Source organism: Cryptotermes secundus, unplaced genomic scaffold (genome assembly GCF_002891405.2).
Source record: "Cryptotermes secundus unplaced genomic scaffold, Csec_1.0 scaffold677, whole genome shotgun sequence".
Taxonomy (NCBI): domain Eukaryota; kingdom Metazoa; phylum Arthropoda; class Insecta; order Blattodea; family Kalotermitidae; genus Cryptotermes; species Cryptotermes secundus.
Genome location: NW_019739965.1, coordinates 214,403 through 234,717, shown reverse-complemented (window position 1 = coordinate 234,717; position 20,315 = coordinate 214,403). Strand labels below are relative to the sequence as shown.

General features: G+C 37.4%; 1 protein-coding gene across 1 annotated transcript; it reads right to left on the bottom strand.

Annotated features, from left to right (window-relative positions):
* Positions 1-1,002: 1,002 nt before the first annotated feature.
* LOC111872204 lies at positions 1,003-17,065 on the bottom strand (the record flags this gene model as incomplete). Its single annotated transcript, XM_023865852.2, is given in 5 exon segments — positions 1,003-1,230; positions 4,909-5,067; positions 5,786-5,991; positions 11,226-11,334; positions 16,940-17,065. Coding segments are annotated over 5 exon segments (741 nt in total), but the record flags the coding sequence as incomplete, so codon positions are not given.
* Between the last annotated feature and the right edge of the window lie 3,250 nt (positions 17,066-20,315).

Below are 20,315 nucleotides of genomic sequence, written 5' to 3'. Positions count from 1 at the left end.
ACTGGTGTCAGAAGTGGGATCAGTAACGCCAAACACGTTACAATATGTAATAATTTTGGGTACAACAATTTTCCTCAACACTTTGTTTTCAGGTGTTCACAATTTATGTTTTTTCTTCAGAGTAAACTTACTTTTATTTTGTTATTTTTAATAATATATTCAATGATTTTTAGAGAAATTAAAATGATGAACATAAGTAAATCACGATGCATCAAATTCACATGTTCACATATTATATCCAGTTCATATGGCTTATATAGTCATACAGTCATACAGCAAAATAGAAGGTTCAATGTGAGCTAAGCAATCCCAGTTCAGCGTTCACGATTTCCATGTGCACAGGGGAACATAGGAACCTTATTCGTAACATGGCTCATGGACTGGTAATTTCTCTATTTAGGAGTATTTCTTGCTTCATTGAACTATCTTTTTTATTTGGCCTTTGTTCTATTATCTGTTGCAGTTATGCAGCTGGACTGGGACCATATCAAGATCAGTGCTTACCAGTGTAAACTTAGGGGTTCATTGAGTATGTTTTGGCCTTATTACTATTTGTACTTTTAATTACTGATTACATGCTCACTGACTTCTATTACAAGTGTGTCACTAAGTTATTTACTTATACTGTAAACCTTAACCAGTGACAATCCCAAGTAGCGATCAACAAGGATAGAGAAGGTGGAGAGGAAGGGGATGTGGATTATTGCCCTATACAACCCACCTTTCCCAGCCCTCGCAAATGATCATGAAACTTCTTGCAAAGCAGACACTTAAAAACCTGAGACATAAATGGATCATAAGGAAACAGATTGTGGGTATGCAAACTGAAATTAAATTGCACACAATCATACTCAATGGTGGGTTTTATATACTGGTGTTGCTGAGCCATTACTTGTTAAGATAGTTACTTTAAATAAACATAATTTCAAATTCAACGCACCACTGTTTTAACAAACTGAGATAAATTAAAATTTTTGAAACTCAAATATTTGGTTGTCTCACCTGAGGTGTGAAACGGCTGGGTTGATGCTGTCCTTGGCCTAAACCAAGTGTGACAACCGGAAAACTTGAAGTTGTACCCACACCTGGTTTGGAAGTTGTAAGATCCCGTTCAATGTCCTCCAGTCGAACAACTGATGAAGGTTTACTGAGACCAGGTGGAGGTGCTATGGGAACTATATTTCGCTGTGAGATTAGATCTCTCTCCAACTCCTCAACTGTGCAAACATTCTGGTAATCAATAAAGCAATCTGTTGAACATGTTTAAAACTACAGGTTTGTGGCTGTTCAATTTCAAAGTGACCACAAACTGCAATTTGGCAAAATTTTAAGCTGTCATAGTTCAGCTTCAATAATTTTTATTGAAGACACTAAAGTTTTCTAGAAAGAACAAAAGGACAACCAGAGTGACCATTTTCTGTGAAATTTAAAATGCATCATTAACACGTTAACACATTCTATTGGTTTCCAAGCCAAAAAAGAAATGTACCAGTCACACTGTTCTGTGAGATCTCTCAACATTTTGCATTCAGACAACAATATATTTGCATGACCATTCCAGTCAATATTAATCAAATTAAACAACACTCTATACAAAACCCGTACAACTCGATTATATTTTGTCATATGAACTACTTCAACAGAATCAGCTGATCTTTACAGACATTATTTGTGTCTCATGAGATTTCCTAGATCGCTCAAGTGATAATAAAGCCAGACACACCTTAATTTTATATGCAGTGACTGTACTATCATCCAAGCTTCAAAGGAGCAGTGCTTCTTGAGATATTACTATATAAAAAACTCCGTGGCCTGTAGTCCACAAGTGAACTATACCAACTGAGCAACCGTTGCTTGTTGGCGAAGTTAGTGCCAACTTTAGCAGATAGAGGGTGTCATGTGGTCAGCGCAACGGTTCCCTAAGGCCGTTTATCTCAGTTTTCTAGACCAGAGATACTATTATATAAGTGAATAAAAACAGGGCAAAGTTTGAAGTTCAGATTAACTGTATTATTCATAGCTTAAGTTATATCTCAATCATTCAAAAAGAATGCATAACTTATTGTTTGGCAGTATAGTTCTGGATTAATGGCTGCAAAATTTCTGGCCTTTGGGCACAGATAAAAGATAGGCAGACAACTGTGTAATTAAAAAAAATTTCTTCATCCCTTCCTTACACATTATGTGACAAATCAATTCCTTTGTTGCTATTCTGAACAAGTGCAAGCCTGTCTCATGTGGCAAAACATATACTGCTTTGATTACTACATTATAACACATTATTCTTTCATAAGTATATGAAATATATATGAACTGATTTCCTTATCAGTTACATGGATATATTTATAGCCATCAATAAAAACATGTTCAGTTAGAACAGGCATTAAATCATAGTTGCATCAGGATTTATGTTCCAAGCATTATTTAGTAAAATATGAACAACAGTTCTGTGTTTATTGTAACTGAAAACTGAAATTTTCTGTGTACTCATACAAAAGTAGAGAGCAATCATCATCTGGAATAACTAGATTTGTTTTACAGTTGCAGATGACATCTTGTTCATTCGAGTAAAGATATTTATTTAATATCAGCATATTTAATGGCATTTTCAACTGCTAAGATTACACGGTGCTGAACGACAGGATAATTAGTAAATACTGAACTGGAAAGAACATGTTAAGAAGCAGTTCTGACTTTATTTAAGGCACCAACCCCCCCCCCCCCCNNNNGAGATGGTTGCTCAGCTGTTGAAGCGATCAGGAAAAGGTTTGCTTGCGCAGTGCGGTTGCTGGAGTGGTGAGGCGGTAGCTATGCCAGTTGCCCAGTGCATCGGGCATGACCGCCGGTGAGTCCGAGGCAGCTGAGCTGCCCAGTGAGTTGGGTGTGAGACTGCCAGACAGCCATTCTTGGCGCAGCGCAGAGCCAAAGCTTCCGAAGACCGAGCGCTGGAGTGGAGAGGCAGAAGCTGCAGTGTGTTGACTAATGTTGCCAAGCGCGGTCGTAGGAGTGATGAGGTGGTAGCTACGCCAGACACCCAGTGAGTCGGACATGACCGCTGGCGCAGAGCAGAGCCGAACACTCCCAAAGACCAAGAGCTGGCGACGAAGTGGATGTTGCTTGAGTGAAGATTGATCGTACACGGAAGATGCCAGGTTGGAATTACTCCTTTTATACGATGCTCGATGGCGGAGCGAAAATTTGCTGAGCGCTGATTGGCTAGCGCACGTAATGATGTAGATGCGGGCTAGCCGCAAGCGCTGTATAAATGTGAACGTTTGAAGCAATGTGATTGGTTAGCGCGCGTGATGGTGAAAAGTGAGCTGAATAGCAAGCGTTGCAGAAATGCGTGATAATATGTGAGATGTTCCCACATCACTCCCCCCCCCTTGCGAGAAGTGATGCTGCTGCTTGCGAGTTGTCTGCGGTGTCCATGCTGTGCCAGGATGCACCAATGTGGGAGTCGTTGATGATCTTCACCACATGCGCTTCCAATCATGTTGGGGTCACCAATGTGGACTGTCGTATGAAGAGACAACCAGTAGTTGAACTGTCCTATAGGACAGTTCATTGCAGCTGCACAGTATACACAGATGGATAATAACAATAGTGAACTGTAACTGTAACTCAGTGTATCTTCTTATGTAGCCTAGTCGGACATATAGAAAACATGTCACTGTCAGTATTGTTGTAGGCTTTGCCTAGCAACCGCTGTTTACTCGTCATTGCTAAGCAAAACATGCCATAAAAACTATGTACAGTGTCATGTCTTAATTTATATGGGATGTGACATTATCACCAGTATACTGATGGATATTGCTGTTCATCTCCCCACTTTGGCGCCACTTGGAGGTGCAAGTGGGGATGGAAGAAACTCATCATCAGACCTGTCATGTGTGTTGTCACAGACACTCCTATCTTAGTGGTTCACTGGTTGCCCTCACTTGCATACTCCTTGGTGGGGTGGATGTCGAGCTTTATCTATCATATAATCTTCCTCCTTGTCTGTTTTGTGAGAGTTTTCTTCAGATGCCTTGATTTGCTGTCAAACATTCAATCCCATCTTTGCCAAATCATTGTCTTCTGAAATACATCCTATCATGTCCTTCTGGTGTAATCAGAAATATGGAACTCCAAATCCATGCACATTAAAGAGATTTAAATAGACTGAATTGACAATGTTTGTTTCCAGTCGCATCAAACCCCAACGGCCAGGTCTCACAACAGAAGTTGACCATATGATTTGTCCACTCTTTACATTCTTAGAAACCACTGTATAGCAAGGCCATTTATACTTATGGTTATTTGTTTGGCTTTATAGTAGCACATTTCATAGCTATGAATTACAATATAATCATAATTCATGGCTTTGAAATGTAGAGTTATCATCAAAAGTTTCAAAAACTTTTCAGATCTAAATATAAAATCACACTGTAGTGAACATGTGAGTATAACGAAACTTATTCGGAAAGACACATAAACTAAGTGCATATATACAGACTGTTTATTTCAGAACTTTGAATATAGATGTAGGCAATAATTCTTAACAGCCCAGTTTTTATTTGGAGCTTAAATTTTAAAAATGCAATAAACTCAATTCATTTTTTGAAACACTGCATTTTGGACATTTTTAAGTGTGCTTAGAAAAACCCTAAGCCATCAGCTGGTATGCTAGGAATTTAAATGCCATTTCTTAGAAGGTTAAGAGTGGTCCACTGCTAACACCAAGGAAGACATTCCTTCTTCAGAAGCTAACAGTCATTCGGCTGGTCAAGAAATTAAATGCCTTCCATGGAACCCAAAGATTAATTATTATGTTCACAAGAGCCTGATACTAATCCCTATCCTACATTAGATGAATCAAGAACAACTTTCTGATATCATGAAAGCTAGTTACAAAATCACACTAACCTTCACACCAGATAATACTGGTTGTGTTCTGGATGTCTGGTGTTGGACATCGTGTTTGCCAACTCCCCACACTGAGTAGCCGGATGGAGCTGAACTGCTGTAACTGGGAGATCCAATCAGATCAACACCAGTGCCTCCAGAAGGGAAATGTTGTGAAGTCTGAAATACACGTTTTATTAAACCTCTATGGTGCTAACTTCTATTAGAAAACTGGTTAGGGTAATTGAATACAAGGAGGTATCAGAAAGTTCTCAGACTGTTATTGTTGTGAACTACCATAAGGGTTGCGACATTTCTCTGTGCAAAGATGGGTGTTCTGAGGTCTACGACACAAAGAAACATTGCTGGGGTAATGTAAACTGTATACATATTATCTAGGGCCTATAGGGAACTAGTAGTACCCCATACTTTATTCCAACTGCAGAAAAACCATAGAAGTTATTTCAGTTAAAAACACATATCATATTTACTGTTCTGGGAGTAAAATTTAAATACTCCTAAATACTACTCTGACATCATGCTGCAGACTGGCAATTAAATCCCCCCACATCAAAACTCATCTGGCACTAGGGTAAGAAATTCTGACACGCTTACTGAAGCATCACGCATGCACACACACACACACACTTGCATAAAAATGCTTGCATGCACACACAATATTGACTTCCTTTTTCTGAGAAATTATGAAGAAAATTAAACAAAAGAAATGAATAATTTAAATACAAACTGTAAGTGTTACAAATAAATATGTTTGTATTCACCTAGAGGTGAAATACTATAATATTCAGTGCTAACAGTGAGATGAATACTGACTAATGCAGCAAATGGCAAAAACTGTTTTCGTTAAGAGCTTAATAAAACAGAATATGTTTCTTACAAGGGGTTGGGGTTTAGTAGCCTCCCCATTCTCCAAGATTGGATCATCACAGTCTTCCAACATAAGCTGTGAAATGCTGGCTTCCAGATCCAGGTCTGCATGATCATCTGACTCAGTATGGCTGTCATTGTTATAACTGCTGCGACAAATGCGCGACTGTTCAGTTATCTCTGCAAGTTTCTCATGGTCCTCTTCCCAGTCACCTTCTGTCATAACGAAATTTGAAGACAAGTTAATACTGCTTCATGTAAATAAAACTGGTTTTTCTCATGTCTGGAATATTAATACTTCCAGACCCTGCTAGAAAATTATCAGATTACCCTTGCAGGCCAACAGCTTTTGCCTAGGAGGAACACTTCCGCAACCATACAGAAATATTGATATTTTTGTGACAGTTTTCTTTCATGCTGCCTAACCTGTTATCTACCTGTATCTGAGTATTATTCAAATGACAGAACTGTGACATAAACTACATGAATAAATCTTAAGCCAGGTGTCAATGGAATTTCCAACCACAGGTCTGGCTGTTATCAACTTCATTTGGTGATTCTGACAATGATTCAAGAAATCAGGATCTAGAATAGAAATAAAGAAAGTTTCAACTACTACTTTTAGTCAGTTATAAAATACACATTTTCTTACACAAAGGTCACATTATAAAAAATTTCTTTGAGTAGTTTTGTCTTTAAATCAATATTATTCATGATACTTTGACACAGAATAAAACTGAATAACATCTGGCTCCTTGACAAAGTCAAAATATATTCAACCAATTAATCAATCAATCAATTAATTTATTTGTTCCAAGAATTCAGTAAGTGTTAAGAACAAGATGTTCAAATTAACCCACTTCAGCCTCTGTCACACATGTTAACTGGCTGCGACCATAGAATGCTATACTATAGGGTTCTGATGATGGTGTATAACACACAGAGATACTGAGTTTTCGGACTTTGTCCATCATCTGGATTTTAAATAACTAAGTAAAAAACAGAACATTTCGGAAACTGGATCTGTTTCCATCCTCAGGTGAGGGAAGACACCTACTCTGTTGGGTCCCTTAGAAAGAGCTAGCCTCAATCACTGGTCTCAGGTGTTTATAGCCTTAGTGTTTTGTTACATCGGTTGCCCAGTGATTGAGGTTAGCTCTTTCTAAGGGACACAACAGAGTGTCTTCCCTCACCTGAGGATGGAAACAGATCCAGTTTCCAAAACTCTGTGTTTTTTACTTAGTTATTTAGAATCTGGATGATGGACAAAGTCCAAAAACCCATTATCTCTGAAAGAATGCTATCTTCTGGAACATGACACTATGTGGTCTTGTAGAAGTCTACCAGCATTTCAGAGGAAAGCACTGCATCCATTTTCAGAGCTGAAGTGTAAGCTAAGAAAGCAGCAAGAAGCTGCTGTGTGCAGGGCTTACTCTTCAACCCTAAAGATGGAGGCCATCTGTGCCTCTGAAACGTTTGCAAATGTCTACCAGATTACATGATGTCGCATCCCATAAGATAATACTCTTCACAGTCAATGCCATGAAAAAGTAAACTCTAACCGGGCTCTGACTGAATTAAAATCACTACCAGTTCATGCTTTCCTGCCAAATAATGGTGCATTTTGAACAGAAAGGCTTCCTGTTTCTGCAACAACTAGAACTGTAATCTACATGATGGAATTAGAACTACAAGCCACAACTCCTAAAACAGTTCATAGGGGAATACAGAATAACTTGGTGACAAGGCACCCTGAATTTTTTGTGCCCTTTGTTAGTAAATTACTACCATATTTCCAACCACACACAAAAATCATGACAACAAACATTGCATTAGTTACTTCTACCTTTGAAAGGTTAAACATGGCTGGTGAAATTCCCATTCAGTTTGTCTGATGGATGCCTACAGTGGGAAAACTTTAAAGCATGGAAGGTGGTCAATGAGACTCACAGGGGGAGGTGAGCATTATACAGGCAGGTTGCAATAAAGGTGGTTATCAGACCCATGGGAGGATTCCATTCCCTCAGGTTTGAGTGGCCACCTTCTTTGAGAACTGTGGGTGGTCACTCAGACCCATGAGAAGGACACAAGCCCAATCCAGGCCAATGGGAAAGGTGCACTTGAAAGCAGACCTGATGGGTGCACTATTTTTTTCTTCACATGTGGAAAATGGAATACTGAGAATGAATAGTCTTGTCAGGGATACAATAATGTTTTCAAGAGAAAAAAATGGAATTGTGAGAAGTGGTAGCCTTTTCAACGGCTGTATGCTTTCCTCGCAGAAACCCTGAGAACTGGGAACACACGATGCATGTAATCCCTGAGGAGAAATTTCATTCTTTCTTTCAGGAAGTACATAAGGAGTTTAAATGAGCTGTTCACTGAGAATCTGCCCTCCCTGTTCATGTTGTTTGGGTGGAGCTCAGTCTTTAATGCTTCCTTTATGACCCAGTACACCTGCAGCTGGACTTCCTGGTTAGGATGTTTGTTGGTGTTGTTCAACAGGATATGATGAGTGAGATCAGTGTTGTTTTCTGTCACAGTCAGTCTCTTTGGTTAATAGGTCAGATGTTAAGTTGTATTCAATAATTCTCCTTCCAAAGGAATGACAACTTTTTCCAATATACCGTATTTACACATGTATAGGCCGCAGCACAATTTTCAGACAGAAATTATGGAAAAAATAATTTTCTTGGAATATTATTTCAGGAGTAGAAATTATTCTGAAATTTGGCAACGTTTAACATTCCTAAGTTTGCAACTAGCGAAAATAACGGCACCGCTCGGAACAAAGGCATTGTGGGGGAGAGTTATAACCTTTTCACCTTTACTTGACTTGCCTGGTTACTTCTGAGTGAAACATGGGTCGAGTAAGAGCAGGTTATACGTCTAAATTTAAACTTCAAGTGGTGCGTTACGCACAAGAACACGGAAATCGAGCAGCAGGGAGAAAATTCGACGTTGACAAAAAAAATGTGCGAAGATGGATACTAACGAAAGATGCCCTTGAAAAAACGTCACAAAATCGACAATCTTTCCGCGGAAAGAAAGCTAAATTTCCAGAACTTGAAAATAAACTTTTGTGATACGTGCGTAATACACCCTGTATTACTAATTATGAATATAATTTTTTTTTAAATGAAGTGTGATTTCGAATATTTCGAATATAAGCCGCACCCCAGTTTTCCTCTTGAATTTTTGGCAAAAAATGTGCAGCCTATACATGCGTAAATACGGTATACCTTCCCACACTCACATGGGATGTTACATACACCCAGTGATTTCAGGCTCTGATCATCCTGAGATGAACAAAGATGGTGACTCTTCTCAGTTATGATACGTACTTGAATAACACCTTGCTGATGTGGCTGGATGTATTATGGACAGGAAGGCCACTAATTTGGTGTTTTCTTTGGGTGGATTGACCTGTTTCTTGAGTGGGATAAGATCGTGACATGTCTGTTTCATGATATATTACAAAGTATCTGTAGTTGTGGGGGTGGGTGATGGGAGTGAGAATCCACAAAAACCACCCTTAGGAGTTTTGAACACAGAAACTGACCACTGCAGTCTGCTGAAATAAAATAACATATACCAATCAGCTTGAATCTGTATCTGTAGTTGAGGTATTGGAAGCAGTAATGGGGAGTATTACCCTACCATCAGAAGTTATGGTCTGGTCTTTTTATGCCAGCAGGCAAACATGATGTATGAAATGCATTAATCCTAGGATACAATTTTCTCTTTGGCATAAATTTTGAGGAATAGAAACAGATATTGAACAGGAGTTCATTTGTCAGTGGAAGTGAGCTTAATGAAGACACTGTAGCAGTAGATAACAATACTAATGGGAGTGCAAGCTGAGATATAAGTAGATCATGCTACAATTAATATTGTGACATGCAGACCAACTGACAATCCAGTTCTAAAAGTGAAATGGGGTCCATACATGCTAGGGAGAGAGGTAACTTGACAGTAATAATTACGATAGATAACAGAAGTTTGTACACATTTATGAACAAGCAGAAACCAGTATGAGAGCAATAGATAACTTTTGCAGCCTCTGTGATGAACATGAGAAAGGTGAAAGACCCGTCACTGTTGAAGAATAAAGTCAGCACACGGGCTACATAGAATATTTTGGCAGGAAGAGTTCCAAAGCTGTGTAATTTTTTCAATATAAATACCATTACCTCACAAACTACAAAGTTAAAACCCAGCCACCATTCGCAAGATTTAAATCCTGTATTCCTGTATGACAATGGCTAATGGGAATCATCAAATGTAATTTCATACAGAAATTGAGTGAGTAAACTTGCAAAGTTAAAAACAAAAACTGGAAACTTCAAGGTACCATTCACAGTGTTTGTTCTTAACTTCAAAATGTAGCATGTGGGTCACTGTCCTCATTCTTGCCAATATTACTGCAAGTTTAGATAAATTTGAGCTCGGGTCACTGTCCTCATTCTTGCCAGTATTACTGCAAGTTTAGATAAATTTGAGCTCATGTTCAACTTACTGGTATTCCAGTTACATGTGATTACTTGGCAACATGTAAAATTGATCAAGCGGTTTATTTCACCTGGGAAAATATGCAGGATCACAGTGAAGGTGTAAGAAACAGCACCAATGGAGCCAACTTGGACACAACATTTCTTAATGTGCTCAGTGCAGGAAATGAAATAATTTATACAATAATATGTTAACCATATGCTCTTAATTTTATTACCAACATCTTCTGACACAACCAAATAACTTTTCTCACTTAATTCATTACATCTCTGCATAACTGTTTCTGTATATACAGATGTCATATTCCATAAACATTCACAGGGAAAGTATCATTCTACAAACTTTATGTTGTCAGCTTCTGAAAACCCTGCCATTTTGTTTCTTTGGACTGTACACATTTCCAACAGTACTTCACTTAACCAGTACTACCCAGCACAGTTGCAGTTTATATTAAAGCACAACTGTTCTTTGGAGAAAATCAAATGGAGGCTTAAATTAACATAAATTCACCTTCAGACCCAGCTAGCCTGAAACAGTCAAAACTGAATCTTTTCATTTATTCTGGTCTCTTACAAGCATCTTTTTCTTCTGGGTAATCATTTGTAATTCTTCTGCAATTTCTCTGATAGTAGTGCAAAATATGTTATCAAGAACATTTTTAACTTTGTCATCACTGCTTCACTTCTTCTATAGTAAAAAAGGATATTACCTCATGCCTAAGTCTCAGCACAATAACCACTTCAATGGTGCTGGAAGAAACGTTAGCAGTCAGAAGAGGCCTAAGACAGAGTACAAGATAGAAGCACAGATTGTTCTGAAATGATGCTGACCACCTGCCAGGTTACATGGTGTCATTAGCTCAGAAGACTAAAGAATACATACTTTCTCTCCACTATGTGAAAGTAAGAACAGTGGAGTAAAAACTTACTGCAACCTACCAAAAGCATCAGTGCCAAATGTTTCATCATTCAGTGCATCATACACTTCTTCTTCTTCCTCATCCAAGCCTTGGCCTGGCTCATCATGAAGTTCATCCTCAAGAGATCCCTATAAGCAGTAAAACACCATACCATTTTCTGCAAGACATCACAATGATATTTATAAATAAATACAAAAAACAAAAATAATAAAAAAGGTAACAGAAGAAAACAAGGAAAATCATAGTAACTATCAGCACAACCAGTTCCTCCCAAGACTGGAGCCAGGCATCTCAAGAAGAAGCATGGTTTATGACCACTACAATGATAGTGAGGAAATATTTCACAATCTTGTGATTTATCTTTGAATTCTATTAGTATTTCATTATGTGAGAATAAAAATTATTTATTTCTTAATGGAAAAATATGATAAAACATTAACTTAACAATGTTGCATTGTATAACTCACTGCTATGAATATCAGCCCGCCTCTCACAACTTATGAATAAACAACTGAAGACACTAGAGTTATCGACAAAATCAGCATTCATTGACTAAGCATACTCATTACATGTTTTGACCATATATGTTCATCATCAGGCATTAAAATATTAAAAATGTGTTGTGAGAGACAAACTGATATACATAGCAGTAAGGTTAAGGGCCACACCATAGCTCAAGCGGTTAGTCGCTGACTTTCCACCGCGGTGGCCTGGGTTCGATCCCGGGTCTGGTCAAGTGGGATTTGTGGTGGACAAAGTGGCGCTGGGGCAGGTTTTCTCCGAGTACTTCGGTTTCCCCTGCCAATCTTCATTCCACCAATTGCTCCAAAATCACCCTCACCTATCATCTGGGGCTGGTACAATAAGCCAGAAGTGGCCACAGTACAAGGGACTTAGTCCCACCCCACTAGCAATAAAAAAAAAAAGAGAGGTTAAGTGTATATCCCTCATGTCAATTTTACGAGAATCTTATATTATGAAACATGCAGAATAATGCATTCTATCATTGTGCAAAAAAGTCTTTGCTATGCTGGTTGCCCGAGACAATTTAGCACTATGGCAGCCCGTCACAAAGCTAGCCAGTCAGTGTGGACCTCAGCAGCGCCCACTTCCCAATGGGTCTAGGCAACTGCTAGTGGAGTCAGCTGACGGCGTTGCTGGCGGGAGTCTCGCTGTTGCTGTGTGCATGCCACATGAGCTGTCTCGAGGGAAGAGCAGCTCCGGCTGACTGACTAGCGCATCGGAGGTCTGCATCTTTATTCGCTGTCACTAGCCATGCCCAAACCAATGGGCGTTGATGATGTCAGCGCTGATTGGTTAGCTGTGTGGTAGGCTCCCACAGCACATTTATTCAACGTGAAAGCTTCAAATCTTACATCATGAACTTTTTCATGTATATCATAAATTGTTAATGAAATCTGGTAAAATGTGATATAAAACATATATGACATTAATGAATAACTTTTACATTTTGCCATCTTGACTGATTACAAAGCATATAAGCTCATAGATGAACCTTTCATGCACACCTTACTTACTTATGGAGCTGAGCCCTTCTGGAGGAGCTGCCGATTTTGCAGCTACTCAAGAAATTCCCAGCATTATGTGGAACCTGAAGGTTCATTACAGTGTTCACAAGAGCCCTCCACTGGTCCCTATCCTGAGCCAGACAAATCCAATCCATACCATCCCATCCTATCTCTCTAAGATCCAATTTAATATTGTTCACCCACCTATGCCATGATCTTCCCAGTGGTCTCTTTCCTTCTGGCTTTCCCCCCAATATCCTATATGCATTCTTCGTCTCTGCCATTCATGCTACATGCCCTGCCCACCTCATCCTCCTTGACTTGATCATTCTAATTATACTTGGAGAAGAGTACAAGTTACGAAGCTCCTCATTATGCAGTTTTCTCCAACCTCCTGTCATTTCATCTCTCTTCAGTCCCAATGTTCTCCTCAACACCCTGTTCTCAAACACCCTCAGTCTATGTTCCTCCCTTAGTGTCAGAATAAGTTCCATGTACACCTTACCTCCAATAACCAATCTTTCATTAAATTGTACACCAGAAATCTGTACATATTAGGTAGCGATTCTGATTTCTAGCCATACTGGCTTACTGCAAAGCTTACTAACACCTTAAGCCATAAATGGACTTTTCCTTGTCTCCCACATAACATTCTTGTTGTAATTCAGCACTAAGCATTATTATAAAGCTAAAAAATGAACTTTGCCCACTTTATCGAATCTTGGTTTTCAATGAATAATATGGTAATAAATAATGAGAAGACTACAGCAATGTATTTCCATATGAATAAACTACAAGACAGCATTGAGGCAGTAATTACCTTTAAAAATATAATAATTAATTATATAGCACAGTTTAGGTTTCTTGGTATTAATTTAACCCACAAATTAAAATGGAACATTCATATTCAGACGGTCTGTACAAAGCTCAGTTAGGTAGTAAGGTGTGTTACATTATTAAAGCTTTGAAAGGCGAAGTAAGCCCATATGTCCTTAGGAATGTGTACTTTGCTAAATTCCAATCTCAGATAAGTTATGGTTTGATATTTGGGGGGGGGAGAGAAAGTGAAAGTAAAAAAATTCTGATTTTGTAAAAAAGGGTTCTTCAAATAATGAAAGGGGTAACAAAAACAACATCATGTAGACCTATATTTAGAGAATTAAAAATTTTAGAGCTAACATCTTTGTATATTTTAGAGGTGTTACGTTATTTCAAGAAATATAACATTTACACCACAAAAAAACTCTGACCTTCATAAGTATGACATCAGAAAGAAAGAAGACCTTCACCTGCAAAGTTACAATACCTTAACATATGAGAAGGGTATTACAAATATGGCTATTAAGCTTTATAACAGACTGCCTCTGGAACTATGAATGGTAAAAGCACATAGAGAATTCGCACATAGACTCAAAAGATATTTGCTGGAACACCCATTGCATAATTTGCATGAGTTTCTCTCAGAAGGACAGTTAAATGAATAATATTCTCCATGATAAATAGATTTAAGTATAAATAAAATGACTAGTAATTAGATGAAGTTTTTAATATGATTCAGCCTATGAAGGGAATGGAAGTCTTAAAAGAGACTGCACTCCAAATGATTTAATCGTTATCTAAATTGAATTTTATTTTTGTGGATTATTTTGATATAATAGGTTTTAAGTGTAAGAATATGATGGTGGCAATTAAGATATATATATAGTAAGATGACCTTGTTTTTTATAATGGAAGGTAGTCGTAAATTTAATTGTACCTAATATATTTTAATTATTCCAAGAGTGTGATTTTAATTGTAATTGAATGTTATGTTATGTGATATATGATGATGTTCAATTCATTGGGCAGGAGGCCAATTAGACTGGAAAAGTTGTATATGTATGTGACTTGTTCGAGAGTTACAATTTGTAACTGTGATTAATGTTAAATAAAATCATCATCATCATCATCATCCAATATATTTTGTGTTTTGCTGAAATGCTGTTGTTAAATTACCCATAGATAAGCTTAATAAACTGCAAACACAAGTGAGAACTGTATATACTACATTATGGAGTACACTCTTTTCAAGCTTGTTCAAATTAATTTAAAATCCTCCAGCAATGATACATTAATAAAAATTGTCTATCTTGCAAGTGATGTAAGTCTTTTAATTTGGGGACTATAGAATACCACTAGATCCCATCACTTAACAGCAGAAGAAGGATGAAGGTGCTATTAAGGCCACTTCAGTCCCTCCATGATTTTTGGTTATGGAACCTGTAACCTCCAGAGACACTTCACTGCGACATTATTTCTCTGGGGCTTATAACAAAGGTGGGAAGCTTTAGATGATGGCTTCATCATCCACGTGTGTACTGGTAAGGCAAAAAGAGACTATCATATCATTCCACTTCAAACCAAGCAGGCTGGTGCAGCAGTAATGCTGACGACTAATATTTAGTAGGTTCTTGGTTCAAATCTCAACTGGGACACATGTTATCTTGACTATTTCATTATTTCCCTCCATCCCCTCTAAGCAAATGCTTGAACAGTATCTCAGTCAAGTTATAATCATTTCCTTCCAAATCTTAACTGCCTAACATATGACAATATATCATATTTCTTGTGGGAAATGTGCAACTAAAGACACTAATAACTGGCTTTTGAACTTAAGATTAATATCTTATTTCATTTCATTTCATTTATTTCGTATCCATGGATCATTATACATGATATAAGACATGTCATTCTTGTGTAGTTATGGTATAATAATGTTACTATTGGGGGGGCTGCATGTGAAGCATGCAGTGCAACGTGGAATTTGGGTACCAACTCAGCATTTGCTCTGGGACCAAGGAAAACCACGGAAAACCTTGATCGAATTGGCCGGTCACAAGACCTCCCAGATACACTGGTTATTCTCTCTCCTGAGAACATAACGCCAACTACATGAAATTAATGTATAAGGATGTATCACGCTTTTGAGAAATGTCTATTCAAAGAAAACGAATAAAATATGTGTCATATAATGATTGCAATCGGAAGCAGTCATGATTTCCTGTCATAATCTTTGAACATGCCCAATCATCAAATTGCCTGAAGTTGCTATAGTGGATGTGTGGAACTTTTATTCACTTATAACATAATATTATACTGTAAGTTACAGTCTCACATGGAACACTATGTTCTATAACATTTATTAACTTTAAAAGTTTAAAAGTCCATCACTATGTGTTTCGACCAATGGGGTCATCATGTGTTAAAATCTTTGGCAAGGAAAATGGTGTCTTCTGTTGTTAAATATATAGGTTCTCTTAATGCACATGTGTTTAGTGTGTGTGGGTTGTATTCTCTCTTGCTGCATTTTGTGCTGTGTGATAAATGTGGTCATCATGCAGCAAAAAAACACTACAAGAGAGAATACCACCCATCAACTCAAACACATGTGTACATCAAAAGGACCTATATATTTAACAAAATAGGCAACAACAGAACATACCAGTTGTGTCACCGAAGACTGTAACACCTGATGATGACCACATTGATTGAAACATTTAGTGATTGTCTTTTAAACTTTTAAAGTTAATAAATGTTACAGAACAGTGTTGCACACGAGACTGTAACTAATCACTTAGAACAGTCTAAAAGACAATGCTGCCATGACATACAAACCTTAATTTATAAACTACAGCATTTCATTTGTTATCATCACACAACTGTTACAATAGTCTTGCAGTCAGCTCATAACCATGCATTTTAAGGAATTTAAAACATCATAAAATAAAAGCACTGAATAGACCATAAATTCTTTCAACATCAGAAACGCTAATAAAGCCACCACATATTCTCATTACCCACCCGTTTTGTAATGAATTCTGTACTCTATACAAACTGAACAATTCTCCGCCTTACACCCCCAAACCAAAAAAATTGTCCAAAAAATTAATAGAGGTTAAGTGTTAAAAACTTTTACTTCATGAACGTTAATTTTGCTACTAATAATTTTAAGGCGAGAAGAGTGACTGGCATTTACTTGGGAGAGAGGCAGTGACTTTCAAATAACGTAATCCTATTTAAAGTTTTTTGACAGCAGATGTAGAGAATGAAATCTTCGCATCGAAATCATTGTTCTCATTACATGCTACACGTCCGGCACCAACAAATAAGAGTACGAGTATAACTTGGAAACAATAACATTGTGATAAATATATGTTGTACTAACTGTTAATGAAGTATTGAATCCAAAGAACGTATCTGCCATTTGCCTGTTATATCACAAAATGTCATAGCGCTTTACGTCAACTGCAATAAATTAGCCGTCATGGCGGATTTTGTACTTGTAATATACAAAATTTCCACCAGATGTCGAACAAGCAGATAATGTCGAAACGCGAAACTTTCAAAACTGTAATTAATAATTATTTTGCAACTGCGTAGTTTACGCTCATGTGATTTACAAGATATCGAATTTGTGAAGAAGTGAGGGAGCCACAGAAAATGACTGTGTACATACATAGTTCTATCTCTTAGATCCAGAGCATCCAGAGTTTGTCAGATGACTATAGGATAAGGAAAAATTCTTAACATCAAACATCAGTCCAGGCCGTCCAGACGGTCCAGACTGTTGGTCGTTAGCGGTCGTCAGACTGCGATTCTAGCCCCAAAATATGAAGCAAGGCATAAAATGCTGTCCCTGGGTCAGCGTGATCTTGCAAGTTAAAAGAAGTTTTTATTCTTGCAGTTTTGTCAGACAGAAGTTGTAAAGATAAGAGTCCCCCATTATTATGCAAAACATGACAATGGCCCATTTCTTGCATTCCTGAGCAATAACTTTTGACATGTTAATTCCTTTCACACTGATATTTGTTCGCTTGCTATTACCAGCCATCTTTTGCTGAGGGATACTCGAATTAACACAGATTTTTGCAATATCACAAATCAGTGGATTACCGCTTTTGTTTCATAACACTGCACTATGCTGTGAAGACATGGAAAAGTGAAGGTATATCTTCAACTTTCTTGGCTTCGGCACTAGATGAAGTTGGCAGTCAACTTCACGCCCCTGCTGCTTTACCCCCAAGGACAGAACCCCTGGTACCTATAGGATTGGAGACTGGGTGAGCCCCAGAGTCCGTCTAAACACTGTAGAGAAGAGAAGAATTTTGCACTGCCCACCATCAAACCCAGGTCATCACTATACCGACTGAGCTACCCTGACTCCCTTTCTTACTGAAATCACTTGAAAATTCATTATTGAAAGATCAAAACAATGGTGGAATGGTAATAATGTCTAACATCTGGGATGTTACATGACTAATGCATTCAGGTATGATCTATTCAACTTTCCTCATTTGTTTTTATGATAGCAACACTGAAGAAGACCATTTTGTAAGTGGAGGTAACTATGAATTGGGCACTGCTGCTCCCAGCAGGATGACAACAACAACAACGACGATGACGACGACGATGATGATGATGATGATGACGATGATGACAGCTGGCAGCTTCACATGGATTCCAAACCACTACAGACATCTACTATTCCACACACTGACAATGTTTCTCCCTTATCATTGGTGAGAAAAGAGCAAAATATTAAAAAAAATCCCTACTGGGTCTATGCTGATCTCAAACCTGAGACCTTTGGCACAGAAGTCAAGCATTCTATCCTTAAACTACCAGATCACTTCAGTGCTGTTATAAACGGTTTTATTTACGTGCAGGTAATTCAACAAAATTTTCATTTACCGGATTATATAGAGTCAAATGGATGGATATACTCATATGAATGGTGATTAGGAAAAGATTTGGGTGGAGACAGTAATGCTATAATTGAGCTCCTACCTCAGCATTTGCCTGGGAGACTGAGGAAAAGAAAGGAAATCATCAGTCATGACTGCTGATGCTCTGGCCAAGGTTCAAACCAAAGCACCTCCAAAATACGAATCAACAGTGATTTCTGCTATGCCAGCCTGTAAGACATTTGAACAATTCAACAGTAACTTCATGCTAGCAGAAGCCTAGCAACACTTGACTATCAAACGCTGAGAATAAACAGGGTATGTTACATACTGGAGTGGAAAGTTTTGTAAAATAATTAATGTATATACATCAATATAAAGGGTGTGTGTTTGTGCGTGCGGGTGTTTGTGTGTGTGTGTGTATAAATTATTTTGGGGGGGGGGTTTATATTAAGAATTAATTTTCAGAGATTAACACAGTAACAAGATTTCATGCATCATAATTTTGTTAATTATTCTAAATTTACAGTAGATCATGGACCGGTGACATAATGTTCTTCATTGATGAGTGTTAGTAATACCCTGGTATGTGTAGTTAGTTCATCATAAATGCAACTTTGTTTATAAAGATGTGGAACATTTTCTTAAAGACAGACAAAAAGTAAATGTTTGGCACTGATATACTTGCAACATGACAGGGCAACTCACTCTCTTTTCATCTGTCTGCATCACCATAGCAGGTAACTACAGATAAAAATAGAAGTACGAGATTATTTTGGCTCACACTGACCCAGTGATTATTCTGTAGAAGTCTGGTGGCAACCTCCCAGTCTTCCTGTTTACAGAGCAGTTAATTAAATAAAAGGACTCTAATCTGAACCAAAATTTTGCCATTTATTATATATTCCTGAAATAATGTAACCAATATGTCCTAGAAAGAAAAAATCTTCACCCTGCCTCCAGTGTAAGTAACTCAGCCAGTCAGTGATACGTATTTGTTACAATGGCAAAGTTATTAATATATATGACTGCCTAAATTCACAAATCCTTGAGTTGTTTACAACTATTAGTTGTAAACAATATTTCAAATCATTGCATATATTGCCTTTACAATGTCTCTGTATATATGACATTCTAGTTTATATAAAAACCAATTTGAATATTTTCATAACCAATTCAGGAATACACTCACACAATACAAGGAGAAAAGATGACCTGTTCATAGTGCCTTGTAATATGAGTCTATACAAAAACAATTTCAATAATATTGGACTTTGTATATTAAATCAGTTACCACAATATATTAAAGATATACCAGTTCAGATATTTTCTGTGATCTAGCAAAAGCTTTCGATTGTGTTAATCATGATATCTTACTATCAAAATTAAATTTCTATGGAATAACTGGCAAAGCTAATGAATGGATCAAATCATACCTCAAAAACAGGTATCAAAGAGTTGAAATAAATAATAAAAACTCCAGTCATAATGCATTTTCAAACTGGGGAATTATAAAGCACGGTGTTCCACAAGGATCAATTTTAGGTCCCTTACTTTTTCTTCTCTACATAAATGATCTATCTAAAACCATCAACAATAAATCTAAACCAATTCTATATGCAGATGACACTAGTATAATATTTAAGAACTCTAAATTTGACAACTTTAAAAATGACATAAATATTGTATTTGAAGCCTTAAACAGATGGTTCAAAGCCAATTTACTCTCATTAAATTTTGATAAAACCCATTACATATCATTCACAACTAAAAACAACCACCAAATTGATCTGGACATCAGTTATGCCAACAAATTAATCTGTAAAGTACTTGATACAAAATTCCTTGGAATACATG